Raw genomic sequence first — 23,658 nt, forward strand, 5'->3', positions numbered from 1 at the left:
ACTCACAGAGACGGCACAATGCCTTCCTGCTGTTGGAGCTGAACTGGCCTGAGGTGCAAGACTCACCTCTCCAGATGTAGGTGTATAAAGTCTTTGAATTCCCACTTTGGGAATTCACAGTTTGAATTTGTGAATGCACAAGYTGAAGGAGAAATACCTGCATTAGACCCGAAAGCACAGAGGTGGCCATACCAGAAGAGATCCACGAAACAGCAAGTTCAGTTCTTGGTTTTGAAAAACCAGCAGCAAAAAGTGCCTGAAAAATACCTTCCCTGCTACACACTGAAGCAAATTCCAGGGCACAGCTACAAGAACAACACTTAGGATCTGCACATTTGACTGCCCCAATGAATTCGTTTTCCCACAATTTTTYCTGCAGCACACGAGAAAGCTTTTGGCATCCTAATTGTCCAGTGTAGCTTTGCATGTGCGTGCATCAGTTTGTTTTGAACTGMTAACAATTTTCTTTGGCATCCCTTCATTCCTGTGTTACAAGTAAATAATTCATCACCATTCCCCTTCTTCAGACAAACACAATTTTACATTACTTGTCTCCTACTCATTCTCCCCCAGGCTAAGTTTACCGAATTCAGCTCCTCCACTTACACATGTTCTTCAACACCTTTGCATCTTTATTTTTCCACGAGGTACTTTCTCTACTTCTATTACACTTTAAAGAGGACCAGAACTGCAGACAGCAGTAAAACTGTCAGCATACCCATGATTTACACAGTGGCATGAAAATTATTTCTCAGTTTTATCCTCTACTCCTTTCTCAATCATCCTTAATATTAAATTGAAGGGAGTAGTGGAAATGAGTGTGTTTAATAGCTACAAAATATGGAACTGACATTTTCTTCATATTTTCAACTTGCCAATGTGAAAAMCCATATTCCAACATTGTATAAGTAAAAGAGGAGTTTTCTCCCCACATGCATKGCATTACTGCCACTTCATCAATGGAACAGTGTCACGAAGCTTCTGCAAGCTTCAGAACAAGCWCTCATTTTTACAATCCTAGACAAACTATAAATAGCAAAAAATTGTTTTCTCAGTTTCCTCTTTCCCAGAGTGTTTATGACAATGACAAGTAGGTGCTCTTCCCCATTACCTAGTATTCTGCCATAACTGCACAGTCCTCACTTTTGCAGTGCTAATCTAAATCCTGTGACTGAATTTAAAGAACTAAAAATGGAATTAATGAACATGAATTCATGAAAATTAACAATATTAAGAAATTTTAAAAATACAAGTTTCTGTGCTTCTAATTTCATCATAAAGATATACACAATTACAATTTACCTGCAGGCAAAAATATTTTATCAATTCTTTAATCAGTCAATCCTAGCAGATTCTTTATTAATTATTCCTTTTTCAGACCAATCTATTTTTCCAGTTTCTTTCTGATTACACATCTTACAAGTCTTTAAACTTTACAGCTTGCTTATAAAGGAAAATCTAKCCATATTAAAAAATCCTAAATGATGTTTTTTTTTAAATAAAAGCCCCAAGTTTTTGAGATAAGCATACAAAGAATAATACACTTCACCCTTTTTCCTTATTCACATCTTCAGTTTTCTTCCTCAGCCATTACATAATACATTGGAAAATACATAGGCTTCTCTTTCTGCTTGTTTTTGCTTCTCTATCACCTATGCCATTGCTTACCAACCCAGGAATAAAAGGGCTGAGTTCTGCTCAGTGACAATTTACACAGAACAGCAGYTCACCTTCACCCCTTGTAGCATCACCACTTCCAGCAGTGGTTACAATCTCAGAATAAATTTACACCTGGTTGCATCTTGTTGGGACTCACAGATTGTCRTAAGCAATAAAGTTGCTATTTAAGACTTGAACGTTGATCTCAAGGACTATCATATGTGATTACCTAAGCATTCACCATTCTAATTTCAATAGGCAGGCTAAAAATGCTTCACGAGAAATAAAAATGGCACAGAGGCTGTCAGAATTAATGTGATTTAGTGAGATGAACTTACTCACATTGTTTTATYAATCTAATACATACTGGGTGATTATTTAAAAATATTCCAGGAGCTTCCTATCACATTTTTTTGGGCCCTCAAAATTCGGTATTAATACTRTTTCCAAACCTGCCAAGTATTTTTTTCTCCAAGTCATCTGTTCAAGTGACCTATATACTCCTGTTTAAACCATGAAAGTTTAATGGGTTTTACAGGCAATGCACATACACTCAGCTAATTTGCTTTCATTAGCAAAAGCAGACCTTTAATCAGGGAGACTTCCTGTTTCACTTATTTTTCTTATTTCACCAACAGGTAAGTATCAGTGAGGTAACAGATTAATTTATTCTCTCTATTTGAGACTACAAATCAAAATTTAAAGCAACGTTTTGAACACTGCTACAAGATAAACAGTATGCAACTGGGTACAAAACAACAGTGACCACAGACCAGGGTAGTATTACTACATTTGCAAATATTTGCAAATACTTCAATACAGTGCACTGAAGTCAGTGCAGAAGATTTGGCAGGTTGAAAGAATTTTGAAGAACAACATCTGTATTACAGCCRAAAAAAAAGATACGTGTTCTKTTAAAGTTTAGGTCTATTTGTTTGGGAAGGCGCCGGGAGAAACAGCATTCTGACCACTAAGACATGATCYGCTGAACTTGCTTTATTGAAATTGAACATGCKTTTTATAACTACTATAATGAACTTCATGAATATTCTAAGTAGTCACTTCTCATTGGTCACTTTAAACACAAATTCTGATAAAGGGAGTATTTCGCAACTGTCTGGGGGGTCTTACATCAGCTAGGGGGGTCTGAACCTAAAAAGGGAGGCAGGAGTTTTGCCCATCTGCCTGTCGCAACACCACCCTCTCTGCAACTGGCTGATAGCTCCAAAGCAGGCAGCCCTAGCTTGCCACGAGCCTCTTCACACAGCGATGTTTAACCCTGATAATTCCCAACAGTGTTCTTGTGGTCTAATTTAGGTATGCCCATAGTGTGAGACCCACAGGTACAAATGAGCTCAGTTGGTCATAACATGGTGCTAATAACATCAAGGCTGTGGGCTCAATCCCTGTACGGGCCATGCATGCTGGACTCAATGATCCTTGTGGGGCCCCTCCAACTCAGAGTATTCTGTTAATCTGTTGATGAATTTGCACATAAGATGACCCACAGACTGAAAAAAATGTTAAAAATACAAACATAAACTACAGGTTTTATTTCTTATTGTATTGCAAACACTAACTTAATAGTTTTCTTTATTTTAGTACTTAACAGTTTGATCTTGTGTTTTCAAGTCTCAAGTAATAAATCATCTACTTTTGCTGAAGGTCATGATGATCACAGACTGTTATGCYGGCCCTTCCTCTTAACCCAGTGGCAAAATTCCTGTAGCTAGAGTTTTCTAATAATGCTCACCCCACCTTTGTGTTTTCAATTCACTRCACAGGTTTAAGGTTTTCCATTACCCTGACCTGTGTCTGAGGCTTCCTAACAACCCCCCTTTCACATGAGTGAATACTGTTTAACACAAATCAAACTCACTTTGGTTTGAGCTGCTGCTCAAACTACAGATTGCAGTAACTCCATTCAGTAAAGTTCCAAATATAATCCTTCCAGCTTGGCACACATTCTTCGAGTCWCTACGCACACAGTATACAGGGTACTTTGCACATAAGCTGGAATTCTGAGCGAAAAGTTATATTTTTTTGCCCATTAGTAATCCTTAACAAATGAGTGGGATGCCTTATTATAAAATTTATCAGAACAGAAACATCTTCAATTTCTGGTGTATTCAGAYTCATAAATGCCATACAAGCAGTCAATCAGGCAATCCAGCAGAAAACCTATATAGATTTTCTTTTGGGGATGGGGGGAGGTGTCCAAGAGCTTCATTACTTATGACCATGGCAAAGTTCTCCAGCAAGGTTATTTACATCAGCAAATTCCCATTACATCTTGCTTTGCTTAAGGCCACTAACTCACTATGATCTGCATGCATTAGCAAACAATGCCCATATTCAAGTTCAGTGTATCCATTTCGACACAAAATGGTTGCTATTGTGCACCAGAGTCCTGGCTCAGCACTCAAGGGGCCAGTTTGCACAGCTTAGCGTGCTCAGGAACCTGGTTCAGCTCCCAGCAGTCTTAATTCAGCCAGGAATAAGTAAAAGACATGCTGAACATCAGGGTTTAAATGTAAAGCAAAAGAGTTATTCAAGAAATCATTTATTGGACAGTAGAGAATTATACTGTGTTAAAAGAACTGTTGTCAGCAAACACAACTTTATATTTTTATATGGGAGAATGACCATAATTTGTAAAGCTCCTGCTGGTTAATAAAAACAGAAAGAAAGAGAAAAATAGAGACAAAGACAGTATATGTGTTGATGCATGCACGTGTGTCAAGAAGACAGGAGGTTTTTGCATGTCTTAGACAAAAAATTTCCTATAAAAGCAGCTGAAGAATWCAAAATTTTCAAATATTCAAACAAATACAATTGTTTATAAAGTGTTTATAAGCAGCAAGTGGGGCATGAGCATACATACAAAAAGTGTGTATTTCCAATCCAACTATAAAATCCACTCTTTGAAAATTTTGGTAGCATGACTGATATTTAAAGATCTTTTGTTCATCATACTGATCTACAAAACACATCAAATTATGTAAGTTAATTGTTCCAAATAGAATATTTTCTCAGAAATTGTACCAGCAACTTTGAGTAAGAGTGAAGCAAACAGTTACTTCATCCAAGGTTACCAACACAAATGTTTTTATATAAACAAAAACATAACCTCAAGATTAAGAAATTTGCAATTGAAAAATATTAACACTTTAAAATATTTAAAAGGTAGCAATTTATTAAGTTTGATTTGAGAAGAATGTTAAGCAAATTCAGGACACTTTTAATGAAGTTGTTGACTTTCTATGAATTTTAAACCTAATACATCTTACTGAAACCAATACCTATATTTTTTTTAAACCTAACTATGGTAGGCATACTTTACCAAATTCAGAAACATGTGAAACCCTGGCACATGTGCCAGTTTATTGAATGCTCTGTTAGTGTAAACCAGGTATTAAAGCTGAGAAAYTTATGTTCTTAAATAGATGGTATTCAGTTCCTCTTTCTGATCCCACTTGAGATAATTCTTCTCCCTAGAAATACTGAACAGGGAATTTCCATTTCAAGACTCATTTCATTGAGTCTGCAAAAATCCCCTGGAACTCTGGATTTGAGAAGAGCAGCAACTATGAGGCACCACATTGAATTTGAGAAGAGAGAGAAAAGTTACTGAACCAGAAAGAAACTCCTTAAAGGATCACACTACTCTCATTACAAAAACATTAATAGTTCACATGGAAGTGACCACATGAGATCAATCTGAAATGATGCAGTTCTTTGTAAAAAGCCTATTCAGCAGAATATTATAGTAAGATATGGTAACTGATGCATTGTTTAAATTTCCACAGACATTAATGGATTGATTTAATGATCCATTGTGTGGAAAGGGTAGAAAAGAGAGGAGCAGATTTAGAAAAAATTCTGTCACGCTCACTGTTGGATTTTCCTTTAAAAATGCTCTGAAAGTCAGTTTGTTTTCTGAAGACATAACCAGTCTTAAAGAATGGACACTAGCTGGGCAAGTTTCACATACAAAAAAGGCTCAAACCAAGATAAAAATCTGCCTTAGGAAAACTAGTCAGATTTAGATGTAGATAAAATAAATCTTACCCTGTCTTTAACTTTCCTCTCATTTAACAGATACAGATTGATACTTCCAAATTACTTCCTTCTGCTTTACCAAGAAATTCTACATTTTCTTTACCAATGTTGGTTAGAGCTCAGCTTTGAGGAAGGATTTTTTCCTTTCATTTTCTGACACCAATACAGTTTTCAAGCTGACCTGTCTTCCATCCAGACTGACATTTACAAGCTGTGCTAGAAGTTGTCCTCCTCCGCTTTTCTAACCTTATTAGAGGCATAAGGAGCATATCTCTGAGACAAGATTTCAAACGAAGCACCTCCCCCTGAATGCCAAACCAGTGACTGTTTAAACAATTAAAAAACTTAAGTCTCAGCACTGTTTAAAAATCTATGTATCCTGCAACAGCATCATGTAAAGAACTTCAGCAGCCATGTGGTAACATTTGCTGTACACCAGCACATCCATTATATGTGACTATAAACATAAGCAAAAACATGTACTCTTTCACAAAAATACTTTAAAAACAATTTTATACGCAGCATGAGAGAAACACTTTTAAACACAGAAAATAATTCAACATGTAGAAATGAAAATGAGAACTTTATTTCAGACTGYATGTGCAAAGGTTTTTGTTTTGCATCACAGAAACTGGGAAAATGGAGAAGATAACTGCAATACTTTCAAAAACAACTAATCTTTGTACAAAAAACCTGAGCTGATTATCATTTTTAGACCAAACTGYTTTTGCTCCAAAAATTTCTGTGAAACTCTGTTTAAGGAATGCAAATGTACAACTGACTTTTATTTTGACAGCTTAGAGTTTCAAAAGGGGCAAAATTATTTCTGGGCTGAAATTGCTGCTCTGTTTCATYATCGTTATCCTATAAATGACGTCAGGAACACTATCAGACTAGAACTGGTACTAACATACTACAAATGGATATAGGCAATTAAAACATGAAGGATTTAATTTCAACGGAAACATATGGAGCACAGAAAATAATAATTAAATGTAGTATATAGTTAATCAGCAAGAATGCCTGCTTGCTCCAYTGGTCAGTTCTATGGCAAGATCAACATTGTGTTTAAAAAAAAAAAAATCACAAACCAGCAGAATAAACTTAAACTTTGCAAATTGTTGTCTTCTTAGAAACACTTTCATTCTGCATATTTTGAACATAGAATTGAGGATTTCTTTTTCTACAAAATGAAATCTGTACTCCGGGACTAATTTTCACAATACTTGAACCATCCGAGAAGTTTTAAAGAAGCAGCTTGTCAATAACTATCAACACAATAAGTGGACGATTTTAAGTAGGAATGCCAAAACCTCAAAAGACTCCATAATTCTATACATTACATTCTTTTTTAAAAAGGGGTACAGAGACAAATTGGACATTTACAGATTTAGCCAACGCACTGAGTTAGCAGTTCTTCAGATGCACTGATCTCTGTATCTTTGACTACACACAAACATCTTTACCTCATTTGCTCTGTGCTCCTACAAGAGGAAACAGATTAAAGTTTGGTGTGTTCTTGGTAAATATGGTAATTAACACTAGGTCATTATAACTGTTTCCCAAAACTGTTCCCCATCAGGAACTTGCTGAGAACCTAGTTCAATAGCTTTTCCATTATTCTTCATGCCTCAGCTCACCATTTGACAAAGTAGAGACATTAATAACCCTCTTGTTATGCCCCGCTCCAATGGACTCTGATTTTCAAGCTTTAGCAGGGGACTCCAGGGTGTGGSGCAGAGCAGGAGTGTCAAGCCTGCAGCAGCATTTCACCTGCTTCACTGCACACTCAGAGCATTCCCTCCTGCAGCAGCACCTGGACCCTGAGCATTGCTCTGAAGCAGGTGGAGACGCAAATGGGAAATAGCCCTGGAAATTGAAAAAATCCCTCCCTTCCAAAGAAGTTTCCATATCTACACCCTAACACATACAGAATGAGAAAGYATTAGTTTTGCTTAAGGTCCCAACTTTTTCAGTCCTCAGATTGCATCTTCTCCCCACTTGTCCTAGAGCAGAGCCATTTCCCCTCCTTCAAAAACCTCCCAAACTTGGAAGCATGAGAGGGAAGCAGAAACTGCCAGGTAACAGTGACTGAAGCTGGAAAAAGCAAGATAATGCCTGCATTTCTYAAAGGCTTGAGGAGGAAAATAGCACTGCCTGAAAATGTGAAAATCTGAGAGAAGGGAATAAGACTACTAAGATTGTCATGAAAGGGAAAAACAAGGAGATTCTTCCTCTCACAAGCTTTAATCAGAAGACATCTGAAAACCCTTTCCTCCCACCAGGAAAGTCCTCAGCCATCTTGAAACACTACCTGGATTTCCCCAGCTGGGAAGTCTTGAATTCTCTCTTGACCCATCTTTCTCAAATCACTGCCCACTGCAATTCTCATAATCAGAAATGCTACATGCACTAGAGATGGGTATCTGGAGCCCTTCAGAATCTGAAGCTAAGCATTACTTTCATMTCCACTACTTACTAATAAGGAGTTAACTATAAAAGTCAACTACCATTCTTTAGCATTTAGTATATTCTTATTGGAATTTCTGCATAAGCTATCAAGCTGCAGCTGAGATGTAAGCCTCAAAACTGATTTGTAATACTCGCACTTCTGCTAATTCTAGAAAGTCAAATGGATACTTGTTCATTATAAAAGATCGTGCTAAAGGAGCATAATGATAAATATTACATTGTAGGCATTTCTAATGAGACACACAGGAAAGTTCAAAAATGCAAAGCAGTTTTGCACAGAAAGCAAGAGACAAAGTATTAAATGTTTTCTCTGACTCTTGCCAAAAGTCCTGCTCTGAAGTGATGGATGAGGTTTCCTGAGGCTAAGATGCCAAAGCCAATTAGCCATGTCAATCCACAAGAATGCCAGCTGCCAGGATCTAACTTTATTACAGTATTACTTAAAAGTGAAGACATCAGCAATGTTTAAGTTCACATGACTCCTAATTTTAAAACCTGCCTTTTTTAGATGTGGGGGCAGTGACAATGACCTTAAGTTTCAACATATTAAAATCCTCACAGAGTGCCATGATTACCCATAATTTAATTATGTAAAGCATTCTGTTAATCAAATTAGACTACATTATGCTCTACTCAAAAGAAAGTAAGACTTCATCTTATTTCCCTCCTCATACAAATTCTATGCAATGTTTATATTTAAAAGTAGCAATTTATTTCAGTAGTGCCTATTTCAGTTGCCAAACTGTCTATCCTGCAGAACATGATATGTGTAAAGTATATAGCTTACCCATTTATGGCATCTAATTCTGAATTCCAAAATAAAATTTTTGGAAAGTGTCTTGAGTATTTGTCGACTAGAATAAAGCATGTCCAAGTCTTTGATTATTTGAAAACATCTGCATTTAATTTCTAAGGAAGGAGTTTGGAAATGGTGATCTTACAATACACTTCCTTGCACAGTTACCACAATAAACTCAATCATTCCATGAAAGGGTAAAATTTTTCTTCTGTTTAGGTGCCCRTGAAATAAATCTGAACATTACTGACAAGCAACAAAAAGCACCCATTTTTTTGAAAAGCATCCATATTCCTTCAAACTACCCAGAAAACTCTATATACTTCAAGTAGTCTATATTAACTTTATTAACATCTTAATTGGAAGTTTGGGTTTTTGCTACTACTACGTTTAAACTGCCTTTAYTTTACCATGCCAGTACAAAACTAGCAGCTCTTCTTGAGCCATTGTGTACCTCAAGGATGCTGAGAGAATGAGACAAAAGCACATGTAGAACAAGGTTAAAGACCAGTTACAAGTATTTGAGAAATCAAGCCTTCTTTTCTAGATTCTTACTCAGAACTGGGATTAGTTAGTTTTAATTATTTCTTGGCTGGATTTTTTGTTYCTGCAGACATATGCTTACATACACCTAGGTATAGAGCAAATAAGAACCATTACTAAGAGCTTAAAATTAATAAAAGCTAGCTCTCGACTCTCAGTTCAACCTGTCAAAGGAAAAAGAGATCAGAATTAGTGACCAGCATATTCTGGTTATGCAGATCTTTGACTCAGTAAATCCTGTTTCATTATGATTTCCTTTTTTTGAAATGTTTCTGAAAGATAACTTCATAATTCATAGCTTTATTTTGCAAATTAATGTAAGTGCCATCAGAGTCTAAGAACGCTATATTTTGTTGCCATTTGTAGAGCATGAARGATTGCCTACTGAAATGACAAAAAAAAACAAACCCCATTTCTCACTCCAGAACAGTGTCTTAAAGTGTAAACTATCCATATTAGTTTTCTTCTTTGAGATTTACCCYTTAAAATCTACAGGATAAGAATCCATTGATCTTGGTTCTTGTTCCAAGAGTTTCATAAACCAGATTACTGTCACTGTCACCAAATGCATCTGTGATGCCTGACTGTCCGTGCTGTGACACCAGCCATATCCCAAGTGTGACTCTGAGAACAAGGGGCTGACTCTGTCTGTCTTTAAACCACCAGGCAGCACAAAGGCAAAGGCCACATTTGAAGAAGAAACATTGGATGAGCTCCACCTGAGAATGCCTTCCATGACATGAGAAAAATATGAGCTCTTTATTCTCTAGTTTATTCTTCCACTAAGATCCAGGCAGTAATGAAGCAGAGGCTACAGAAGATTCTCCCCTCCTGAATCCAGATGATATAATAGAAGAAAAAAGCCATCCAACAACAGCAAGCAGGACTTAGCAAGGAACATCACAGGATCAGATAGAAGAAGAAGCAAACAAATCTTGACAAAATCCCACGCTACATACTATGTAAGCCAAAACAGTTGCAAAAATGCCACTATTAGCAGCAGGGATTCAGGATTCTCTGTTGAGCTTCAAACTTGAGATGTGTTATATTAGAACTGTAGCCCCAGGGAAAACATTACTGAGTTGATTTCAGTGTCTAAATTGTTACCAGACAAGACTTGTTTCTTGTTGGCACTAAAACTAAAGTATGAACTTGTGACAGAATTACAAAAACTATCAACTACAGCAAGTGGCAAGACATCACCTGAGACAGTTTGTCCAGGCAAAAGCAGAAATTCTGCCRTAAGTGAGTGCTTCAGACTTCTTTCCAGTCAGGACTAAATTCTGTCCTTTTTGCTCTTCCCTCACCCAGGCAGCAATGACTGTGTGATGGCTGCTTCCCTAAGGAGACCAGGACACACACTTTGGAACAGTCCCAAAATTGGGCCTTGCACTCCACAAGGCAGCAARTACTTTAGAACCCTGAGTTTCAGGTCAATGCAGTTTCCAAGAAGGAAAACCTTTCTCTCTAAGCTTTCAAACAAGATTTTCAAACAAGAATCACAGAATTCTTTAAGCTGCAAAAGATCCTTAAGTCATCAACTCTGACTGCTAACCCAGCTCTGCCAATCCACCACTAAAGCATGTCCTCAAGTGCCACATYTCCACACCTTTTAAATTCCTCTGGAGTTGGCGACTCCACCACGTTCCTGGGCAGCCTGTTCCAGTGCTTGACAACCCTTTGTGTAACAAAATTTTTCCGACCTAAACCTATTTTTCCAACCTAAACCAGTTATCAAAGTACTTCTGCTGTTCTAACAATAACTTATAARACAAAAAAAAACCCAACCACTTACTATTCTAACAATAAAAGTAGACTGGTACTTAAGGCTTTTTTGCTTGCAAGGAGGAACTAAGCTTTGGTTTTACCTTAACTAGTATGCTATCAACTTAAAAGGTAGCAAACACAAGGAATGAAAGCGGATTCTGGACRCCCTTAGACAATAAATACTTCCTGCCAGCTGCTGCAGTAACCAAAGCCACTGTCACCCAGAAGTGGGGTGCAGATAATGGTGACAAAGCAATCCTGGAACACAARTGTCTCAAGCATTTACTTGATGCACTTTCAGTTATGGACATTACTTCTGAAATGTTCAAGAAAAATAAAAAAAAATCTCCAATTATTCCTACCTTTGCTAATATGCTAAAAGAATAGCTAAACTCTCACATCCTGGAAGTCCCTATATAACATTAATATTAGGGATTACATGGAAGCACACACCAAAATTTTCATTATCTAAAAAGACAAGGGAGGAGTGCTCAAATTCATTTCACTAYAACTGAAAGGTTCAAAACATTTAAAATATGTAATTTGTAAATGTAAATCCAGCAGTCCTTCTTCATTTTGGATTGACTCCATCTCTTGACTAAGAYGAAACTGTTCCCAATGGAGAACAAACGGTGGCAGATAGTCCTTTTTATAAAACCTCAGTTTARTAAATTCAAATAGAAAACACTTTTTTTGTGCTACAATGAATAAACTGYGTAGCCAAATATGATGTTTTGCTAAAACAAATGGGATATGTTACATACCTGTTACTTTACAGAATTACAAAAGAAGATGCAACAATGATTTCATTTTAAAGGATATTTTTGAATTGGTATATGATGTTCTATAGCATGTAACAGAATTCGGTGATAATTTTTCAGACTTGCAAGTTATGTTAATGACAAATGATTGCACATTACTCTAAAAGCTACACAAAACAAAACCACCCTTCAACCTACATTATTCATAGCATCCTCCCTCATTTAATTGCAACTGGCACAAGGTATTTCTTGAGACATCTGTAACAACTCAGATATGTTAGCAATTTTGTACAGAAAGCATTTGATAAGCTGGTGAGAAAAATCACTCAGGAATGCTCAGTGCCAGAGTCTTGCATGCAAGTACCTTCCATTACAATATAATCAGTTTGCCTTTAGCAAAAAGTTAATACTAAAGGATCAGCAAAAGCACAGATTAAAAGCAGATTTCTATCGTTGCTTTTTCTCTTGCCACAGCAAGTCTGATTSCTCTTTCTTTCATCCTATCACCTTCACAAATTACAAAACATAAACAAATTTAATGTATATGGAAAGTGATACTGTGGAGGGCTCTTGGCCTCAACCATCTGCACCACGTTTTACATTGTGTCATATCTCTGCCAAGCTTGGTGTATACTTTGCCCTCTGTRTGTGCCAGATATCTGAAATAATGCTCATAGCTTCAAGTCTTTTTTAACATTGCACAGCATGAAGATTTTGTGATATTTTGAAATCAGTTCACAGATTTCCACAGAGTAATCAGAGTTCCACACTGTAAAAAATCATACAAATATCTGGAGTTAAAGTTGACTGAAGAGCACTGCATACACATTTCTCCATTAGATCCTGAGGGATTTCTTTTTGAGTCTGTTTCAGCATTTTTGCACACTCCTAGAACAAATATTTCAAGCTATTTATGAGTGCAACTTACAGGCAACCTTCACACTTGACTAGTTGGAATAAACAATGATAYAGCCAAAGTGAACCCAGATTTAGGTGGTTTATGAAACTGAAAAACAATTCAGCTGTGAAAGTGTTTGGACTACTTGAAAACAACAAAAAGCTGTGCTCAGCCACATTACTTTATCACATACAGACGCAAAGCATCAYCCACTGGAATGCCACTGATCAACTCATTCAGTTTTTGTTTAAATAGTATCTCTACATCTGTGTATGAGGATCTGTGTGCAGTACTACACAAACAGCAYTGATGTTTTTTTATGTTTTACATAAAAATGCACTGATGACCCAACATCAGCATAGGAATAAATAAGATTCAGGATCCTAATACTTCTGTGTAAACTCCGTCCAGATGCAATTGCTAACRATTTCTCAAACTTCCATTTCCAGGACCAATAGTATCATCTCTCTCTGCTTTTTTCTGGGCTCTTCCTAAATTTTTTTTAACATTTATTAATTAATTATTAAATTAATCTAATCCTTTCCTGGCAGACCCATCATTTTCTTTATCATCTGTTCTCTCCTTTAACTTTAATAAACTCTACATTTTCTCATCTTTCTTCCACTTGTTTTACCTCTACCACTCCCACATACCAATTCCCATCATGTCAGTCCAGCTCCAAGTTTCTAGCCACAACAAATTTTTGGTTTTTACCTATAGGTTATGCTTCTCTACTTCCTTTTCTTCCTGTCTTCCTTACATTACTCTTCAAATTTATAACTTTCCACTAAGCAATCCTTTCTCTATGGCTGGGACATACCCCTACACTTCTTCCTTCACTCTCAAGAAACAACCCTCAACAGTATCACTCTGTCTTTTACATCCAGCTGCTCCATCCATCCTACCTTATGCTTAAGCTTTATATCATTTAATCYATGACCCTCAAGAGCCTCTTTAATATTAACATTTCCAATTCTGTAAGCAGCTCRCCATCAGAAGTCTTAGTACAGAATGAATAAAGACTTTGATGTAGTGATGTACAGTTTGAATTTCAAACATAGCATATAGCTCAGCACATGCTAGGATAACTGCCTCCTCTCTGGTGTWGCATTTCAATGACAACATAGTAATTTTTCTAAAGTTTTGTTTCTCAAAAAAACTTTGTATCAAATCAGTCCTAGTTCAGATTCATCTCTTCCTATCTTATATATTGAAGGCAGCCTTGATTTGTTTTGTTTTCAACACTAGAAAAGCCAAACCCTAATCCAAAGATACAGTTTCTTCAATGTTAAAGGAACAACTCAACTGTTGAGCTGTTCACAACAAAGTATGCCTCAGCTCTTTGGAAACATAACAGCTATAGGTCGTCTTCATGGACAGTCATTGATATAATCTACTGATCCAGATAAAAATAACTGAAAGATTACATTTCACTTTCCACCTTTTGCTGGAATCTTGGGGTTCCTTTTGATCTCAAATTATCCATGAAGGATCATCTTCTATGTTCACTACCAATGCATCTCTTATGATCCTAGAAACTTTGTGACTTTAATAGATGMAATCCAAAATAGAACCTGAAAGCTCCATGACTCTGTGTGGCCCACAGCATTGATTACTACTCTGTTCTGGGCTATTACAGAAACTTTAGGTCTCAAACCCACATGTTCAACAACCTTAAGGTTTAGGCATGCTAATTTATATCTGAAAACTTTAAATTACTTCCAGTGAGAAGCTCAGAAGTTGATTTTAGACTCTGCACATTAAAAATAAAACTAGATATGCTTCAGTCCTAYGTTTATTTCTAATTCCTATGTCAAAAAAAAAAAATCAAAATCCTAAAATGTATTCTTATATAGCTTCAATTTAGCAGCAAACTAATTTGACAAAATATTTTTATTCTACTTTTCCATACAGCATATATGTCCTAAACATCTTATTTTTAATCTGTCATGTGATCATCTAAGTAGCAAGGAAATGCAGCTAGGGAGTTCAGCTTCACACAAATCTATAACTGACTTAYTTAAAATGAACCAGGACACTTACTAACATGTTTCCATTCACAAGTTTCTAGAAGCTCCAGATTAAAAAAAACAATTAAAATGTCACCTTTAAAACAAGAGTCCTTAGACCCCATTGCCTTTCATGTTCTACTGCATTTCACTGGCTGAAATGAGAAACAGCAGCCATGCATAAAGATTTAACACACCTTTCCCCTTTCCACTAAGTAAATTCATCTCTGAGGACAAATTGTCACATACTACCAACAGGACAATAGGAATAAAGTTTTCTGATTTAGAAGTCCTAATCTGACTATAAAAATTCACTGCAGAAACAGTCACGATAATCACTTATAATAACAAAAAGTAATTACAGTTACCTCCTGCCTACCTGGGCAAAGGCACACATGGAGAATCACACAAAAAGTCTTAATTATTATTGCTCAGGCTGGGAAACACAGTGTAGCAAAACATGAAACAAAATAAAGGAATACATTTAGTTCCATTAACATCTTAACAGGTCCTGACATGAGTTCCACAGAATGCAAGAAATGCAAGCTAATTTCACAATCTATCTGCCATCACTAATGATTTAAATGTGCCAAGTTTCAAAATGGGGCATGCTGCAATCTAARGCTGACAGAAATAGAAGTTTTAAAGGCTTTATAAATTTATAAGTGAATCTTATGAAAGCATATAAAGTTCAAAGTCAAAGATAAGCAACACAAATAGGGAAACATTTACAATGATTATAGGGTTTGCTAACAAGGTAAATACAACATGATCACGGGAAGTTTACAGAGCAAACTCTGGCAGCCCAGGCTTCAACGAAGATTTGTGACTTAAATAAGCAATTATGCTAAAGAGAATATCCACTGCCAAATGGCATCCATAAAATGTAACTGCTTGACTTGACTTTTCCCTTACAACACCATTCAACACCAGGTGAACTGTGTGGCATTTCAGACTCAGAGCTGTGAACACAATGGCAGCTTTCTCAGAATTGGGATACTCAGAGGAGCTGCTATTTAAGCACACCCAATGCCTTCTTCTCTTGGAAAGTCCATTCCAAAGGAGTGATGGTATGTCCAACTAAATATGACTGCCCTTCTGAATTCAAGGAAAACTTCCAAGGCTAAGATTTCCTTGCAGGAATCAAACCCTGTTCCCATGCATTACTGGGAGTCTGATTATGCAATTAATTAAATTTCAAAAGGAGAATTTGTCATCTCTTTAAATTAGGTTATAAAACTTCATAAAGAAAAGGAATTCTAGAGGACTGAGTATGAGACATACAAATAGAGAAGTTACAAAAGTTAAAATGGTATTTTGACAATAATAAAGTGAAAAGCAAAAATTAATTTATTCTCCTCTGAAGTCTATAAATTCCCCTCATGAGTATGTCTGTAAAGACAGAATCTATGAATACAGAACAACCTAAGAAACAATTCTGGTCTAAAAGGAATTGTTAGGCACCAGAATTCGAGAGCGATCTACCTAATGGGTTTAGCAAATGCATAAAGAGACTTTCCAGGATATTTACCTGCTAACACATGTCATGGTATCACCTGCATCAAAAAGTTCTGCCCCCAGAAAGTACTCAGAATTACAAGTCATCAACAACGACTTTACAAGGACAAAAGAAAACATGTCAGTTTTATCACCCTCATCTGTACTACAACACATTGCCTTGTCTCACCACTCTTAGTCATTAATCTTATCATCACCATCAGAGTTTGACTCACGCACAACTGTCCTGAGGTCCCAGCAAACTGCAAGTAGTCTGAACACAGTTCTTACGTTGACTTCTTTTTTGTAGTTTCTGTGACTATTTAAGCAACTCAAAATTGGACAAAAAACTTTACTTAATTCCTTTTGCAAAATAAAATCTTTCCTAAAGGAGTATGATCACATAACAGAAGCATTTATTACCTGTAAAAATTAATGTACAAAGCATCATTTAGATATATGTTGTTTATTGAAAGCAAGTGTAAGAAATAAGACATGAAATTYAAATTGATAGAACTATTTGGTTAAAATGTTTGCATGCACAACAGCTGATACAAGTTTGAGAAACTATTCATTTTAAACTATTAAACCTGAAGTATATGGTGTTGGATTTCTCATCTGCAAAAATAATKAAGTTCCAGATGTCTTCTATTATGGAGGAGAAATACAATATTACCCATCTTCTTGGGGCTATGACATATGAAATTTTGAGCATAGTACACTGACCCACATTTCAGCCTCTGCTTTACATCTTCTTCTGAAAGACCTCTGACCACAATCTTTTCTTACAGTAGTTTTAGTTATCTAATCATGCATAATTCTTCAAGAAAAATTCTGCAACTATTTTAAAAAGGCAATAAATCTCGGCATCCATCACCTTTAAACAAGACATTTCCAATGGACCTTACATGTTTTATTCTTGAAATAAAGGACTACTTACTTGATTGGCCATGTAGATTGTGAGAAGACCTCTCCTATAAATAGAAAAGATAAAATTAGTGAATGAATCAAAAAGTTTTTTCAGACTGAAGAAAAGCACTTTAATCATTAAGAATATTTTATTAAAGAAGAGAATTTTAAAAAACAGATTATTGACGGAGGACAAATCATTACCATCTTATAGAAAAATAAGTACAAACCCAAAAATAGCATCTTGATAACACTGTATCCAAAGCAGTGAGAAATTACAGGAACCAAGTTATATATAGTAAACATCTACTCCACAAGTCCTGAAGCTGTCACAAAGGGCAAGGCACCTTGAATTACATACAGCACTTATCACAAAATAAGCCTCCACATGAGCCATTAACATATGCATGCAAACAATGACTTAAGACTAAGTTAAATTGTGAATTTAACTATAGCTTGTGTGTTAACTTCTATTTTGTGATCAGTGTCATGTAACTTGAGGCACCTTAGCCCTTCTGCTCACAGTATCATGAAAAGTTTTCTACTGAGATTGATGATACACGAGTCTTGGCTCAAGCCAGTTGAAAGTCAAAGTGCCAACAGTGTCCTGGAACAGTGGCCACCATCTTCTCTTCTAACCTTTATGTTTTTGATCTGTCTATTTTTTGATCTGTCCCTGTGTCTCAGCCCACAGCTTACACTACCCTTTAGGAAAAGTATAAACTTGGGCTCATGCTCTCACACTTGTTTTGATTGTATTGTAGCACAAGACCAAAACTGAACTCAACTATGTAGATGTGAGCTGCTCCAGCAAACAACAGCACTGTAGGGTCTAGGTAAAATAGAAGTTATTTTCCGTGTATCAGTCACAAGCCACCACCACCCTTGAGAAAGTGGAAAACATTACCACTGCTGTTTTGCTTTGTCCTCAATMATGCCTCCTCTACAGCAAAGATTTTCTTAATAGGCTGTGGCCAAAGACTGGTACACTCAGTTTCTTACTGGTCCAGTATTTCCTATGGGATTGGTGTTCTTAAGTTTATCAGCAGCCTTGCAATATTTGATATTTTTCTTATTGTCCCCACTGTTTTTACACACAAAACTTGAAAAATTTTTGTGAAGGCACCACACATTCAACCATTAAAGTTTCTCAATATGCAAGGGAGTTTATAACCTGAATCCATGTCATAGATGTTTTCATATCATTTAGAATTTTTTTTTATATTGCTACTACAAAAGGTAGTATATAACAGAAGGTCTAACCTAGGGTTGTATGTTTCATTTTGTCATGACAKTTTAAGTTTCCAAGAATTCATGGAATGCTTAAGAGAGCAGTGTGTTAACAGAACATATCTTGCTACCTGTTCAGTTGAACAAGTGAACAAAACAAGACCACGGAATGCAGGAAATAGAGAAATCCCTACTTCAGTTCCCAAGCTAGATCCATCTGAAAAGTTTATTCAGTATTTTCTAACCCCCATGTTTACATGTCCATAACTTTGCCAAGTTATGCATCCAGATGAAGGTTTTTCACAACAAATATTAAAGCTACAGGGATATATTCCTCTTAAAAGCCTTACTGCTTCTACATCACACTGAATTTGTGGATTTGTGGGAAGCAATGACACAGCATCCTGACTTCCGCAAGATGCTCTCTACTCACAAGGAAGATTCAAAACTTTAGCTAGCAAAATCAGGGTTTTTTTGGGATTGTATTTTTTTTTTTTTTAAGCAGAATTACAAATCTGCTCTCTGCATACCTTCTCTACCCTGCGCCAGACACTAAAAACAAGATTCTAGCTTGGAAACCTAAAAAAAAAATAAAAATCCTGAATCAAAAAACCAAAAGATTTGGTGAGGATGAGGTACACGAGAACCAAGTAGACAAAAGACAGAGAATAGAGTCCGTGAGCATTTGAAAAAATAGCTCCTACAACTTGCCATAAAGCATCAAAATATTGTATGAAGTTTGTGAACAGGAAGGGGCAAAAATTCACCTGATGCAACAGAAACATTCAACTCTCAGGCTGGTCTGCAAATATTCACCTAGTCTTTCAGCTGACTAGCTCAAGTGATAAACTAATATTGGTGCCCCTGAATAGCAAACTACCAGCTAATACAGTTCTCTGTACTGTACATTTTATTTTCATTTGTTCTCAAGAAAAAAATAGTGGATATTTCATGTTTCTTAGATTTTTTTTTTACCTCTGTAACAGTATTAAAAATTTGTGATGAACATCCACTCAGTTTGGAAACATAGAAACAAACCTACCCATGAGAGCTAACCTGGTAATTCAAACCACTTTGGGTATTCTGGAAAATGTCAGAACATCACTAACAGCCTGCAGTAACACACCTGAGAGAAGCAATTGAATGACAGATGCAGCTTTCAGAGAATACTCTATGTATTCACAATTGTAGTGTGCACAGAACAGGATGATCACTGTATGTGCATATAATCTACATAGTGAATTCTCTCCTGCASTCTCTCATGCAGGCAGGGTCTTTCAGCCTCCCACTGAAATTTATTTCCTTTTTTTTTTAAAAACACTAACAAACTGACAACTAAATGAGTTTTAGTTTCTATTGTCCCTTTGGGGACAAAATGCAGCTCACCAGCCACAAAGACAAAGAAAGGAAAAGGGGCTACAGAAGAGGAAGGAAAGAAATCAGAAGCTGTAGTGCAGCTGCAGCAAGACCAATGTGAGAAGTATGTGGTTGGGAGGAGGGAAAAATGTGCAGACAATAAATTTGTGCAAGGAAATAACTTCCGGAACTGAAAATACAGCAAGTTGTTAGATGACGTCATCTCCAATTGCCTGCAACAGGCCCATCTGTGAGGCCCTGGCTAACTCCAAGGAAAGAGTTTTCTTCCTCCAAATTAATTCTGTGACTGCTTTGAAAATAAATAGCCCCATRCTTCCAGGGAAAAGGGTAAAAAAATGGGGAGGGGGAAGGGGCACTCTTCCTGGCCCTGTGCAAATGTGATCCAACAAGCCTAACCCAAAGCTGAACTCTGCTGCTAAAAAGCAGTTGCAAGTTCAGAAAATGTTGCACTATTTCACAGCAATGACAGCTGACAAAAAACAGGACAGAAAGATGGAGGTAGGCCAAGCAAAAGGGTCACTGGTATAACCCAAGGACTGTATTAAAACTGCAGCTGGCAAATAAGAGAAGAATATAATTGTGAAATGGCATTAGGAGAGCAGGAAATGATTAAACAGTAAAAATAATTAGTCAGCCATGTCTAACCACATGGGGAGGTTTAAAAATACTAATAAACAGCTTACATTTCAGTCCTAAAGTCCGTGAACCAGTGCTGAACACTAATCTTGGCAACACCAGCATCAGCAGGTGGCTACAGCAGTGACAGTCTGGCAAGRTCAGTAATGGGAGAGCCTAAGCAGACACACAAATCCTCACTGTYTGCTCCTCCTCCATGGTTTCTGTCTTAGGCCATTTTCTTCCAGTGCCTGCTTTCATAAAGATCTTCATTGTGACTTCCCACTGCACCTTCCAAGTCACCTTTTCAATTGATAGTATCTCCCATACGCAGTTCTGTTTTCTAATGACATCTGTGGTTTTTAACTCAGGAAGGAAAAACATGAGCTAGGGGTAACCCAAAATTCATGAGCAGCAGACCAAGGTCCATCCTACCAGGTTTTTGTGTCAAATTGAAGAACCAAAGAAAAAATTTGCTGAAAAAATCTTAAAAGGACATGTTTCCTTCACTTGAAAAAGGGGGCATGCAGGAAAGTAATAATGTTTCAATGGTCCTTTAATCCAAGTATCAAAGATCAGGAGTGTTTAATATACTTTTCACTTTGTTTCTACTTTTTCTTCCYAATTCACACTTTAAAATGAACTCGGGCTTGTAAGAGAATTGAATAAACAAGGTCTCAAAGTTTAGTTATCAGGCACAGGTAACATTATCCACAGGTGAATAACTGCAATCTTGCAGATTCCACATTTAATGTTTAAATGTCAACAGAACGCAGGCTTCTCGAAGATAATTCCTCAAAGAAGTTAAACTTGATAAAATTAGCTTTTTGGTAACATTTAGACAAATTCTAACAGCAATAGCTCTGGCCCATAAAATTCAACAGAGAACCACATATTTTTGTTATTGCACTGCCCATAGGAAAGAGTCTAAAATAACTGCTAAAAACCAAAAAAAGTTACATGATAAAAAAAACAAGGAAACCAGAAGTTTAGGTAGGAGGTCAATGGAAATGATTAATCCCATTTACTTTTTACTCATGACACCACAGAGTCCTGTGTCCAGTTATGGCCCCCAATGCAAGCAGGCATTGATCAGCTAGCAGGGAGGACCCAGCAGCATTGCTGGGCAGATTTTCACCTGACCCAAGGAAACAGCATTTTCCCCAAGACAGAGCATTGCAACAGGGATTCAGAGAGGCTGTTGGACGTCTGTCCTCAGACATTTGCAAGGCTAACCTGACAAATCGTCAAGCAAGCTGGACTGAATTCAGTCCCAGCCCTGCTCCAAGCAGGAAGCTGCTGAACAATTCTATTATTGTACAGAAATAAGGTGGAAAGCAACTTAAAAATAACATAATTTTTTTCACAGATTATAAAATCAGAAGAGATTACAATGATAAACAACCTGTCTTYCCAACTAATACAAAACACAAACGCTTCTTTAATGAATTAGCCACTTATTTAAAAATATTAAAATTGTCCTTTAGGTATTTCCAATCAGCATGATCACTAATACATTATTCTATGGACTTGTCCTAGCAATTTGCACCCCAAGACAAGAATCGGTCTGGTCTCTGAAAACAGTTACATCTTTACCTTCCCTGTAACACTAASAGCTCCAGCCCAGTCACCCACATACCATTTCTTAAGCAAGAACTGAACTCCTTCAGTTTTTCCACTATACTCCCAAAGTTTTTAATCATACTTATAGCTGTTTACTGAAATTGTCCCAGCTTTTCAAAACTCATCCTCAGGACYTCAAATGAAAACATCAGAATAAAGTTCTCCTATCCTTTGTTTACCCAAAAGTATTTTAAAGTCAAAGAAATCACTAAGTGTTGCTCTTAGACTTTGAACGCATTTGCCTGTGAGCAAGGTATTTATATCAGCATGTAAGTGCTGTAAACTCTGGAAACTTATTTGATTGAGGCCAAAGTCCAATTTCCCTTACACGTCAGTAAAAAATCCTATTCCTGCAATAGAAGCAGCAACTGTCCAAATCTGCATGCCAACATATTGTTTGTGGAACACTTTGCTCAAGAATGTTTTCTTGCTTGGCTTGATGTGCTATAAATTTAAAAAAATAAGTTTATTTTCACAAGCAGCATAAGTTTTGCTTCATATAGTAGTAAAGCACATAAAATACCAATCTTTAAATACAACCAAGATTGTTTTTTCCTACAAAACTCATTGCCAGTTTTCTCTCATTTATGGTTTTTCTTCAATGTATTTATGGTTTCCCTTAAATACAGAATTGTTGCTAAACTTAAAAAAAAAAACCAAAAAAACCAACCACCACAACCGCACCACCAGCACAAAAAAAAAAAAAAAAAAAAAAAAAAAAAAAAAAAATCAACAACCAAACCAACCTTGCCTGAAGGTGGGATGAATCCTTAGAACATGCTTATGCTCATGGAAATTCTACCATAAATTAATTAATGCAACCACAGCAGCCCTCAAAGAAAATTTCCAACAGAAAGCAAACACCTTYTCTTTCTCTAAACAGGAACAGAAGAGAGGCAGGACATGTGATTTTTAAGCTGTACCATTCTCAATATTTATTCCTCCTTCTGAATCTTTATTTCTTTCATACATTTTGCCTTGCCCTGCCCAACTTTTGTGTCTAATAGCAGCACTCCACTTCCTAGAATTTCCTCATCAAAAACTTTTTTTGGTGATATAAAATTTAAAGAACTGTATTCTCTATTGCCTTGTTTCAGTTAAACCACAAACATTTCCAAGCAGACATCCTGAAMTCTAAACATTCCCTGCAATTAATTAAACTTATTTGAACTACTATAATTGTGTTTTTTTTTTTTTTACCAGTACTGTCTTTTTCACAATCACTTTTTTTTTGTCTTGCTCAAAACCAAAGGGGAAGTAAGTTACCAAGTTAGAAAAAAACAGGAAATAACTACAGCAAGATGAATATCATTGTGTACAAAATTGACATAAATTGACTGACCAGGCAGCTCTTTCAGTAAGAACAGCCCTAGGTGTAAGGTTCGAGAGGGAGCCCCTAAATTCACCCCCCAGGGTGAGGGGCACACCCAGGCAGGTACC

General features: G+C 36.6%; 1 protein-coding gene across 1 annotated transcript in view; it reads right to left on the reverse strand.

Moving 5' to 3' along the window:
• TMEM135 (transmembrane protein 135) overlaps positions 1–23,658 on the reverse strand; it is a 158,893-nt gene that overhangs the window by 106,679 nt on the left and 28,556 nt on the right. Inside the window, exon 4 of the mRNA XM_057373647.1 lies at positions 17,405–17,438. Within this exon, the coding sequence (XP_057229630.1) occupies positions 17,405–17,438 (34 nt within the window). The remainder of the gene's footprint in view (positions 1–17,404; positions 17,439–23,658) is intronic.

This window comes from Malurus melanocephalus, unplaced genomic scaffold (genome assembly GCF_030028575.1).
Source record: "Malurus melanocephalus ecotype Western Australia unplaced genomic scaffold, MMel_1.1 scaffold_204, whole genome shotgun sequence".
NCBI classification, from domain to species: domain Eukaryota; kingdom Metazoa; phylum Chordata; class Aves; order Passeriformes; family Maluridae; genus Malurus; species Malurus melanocephalus.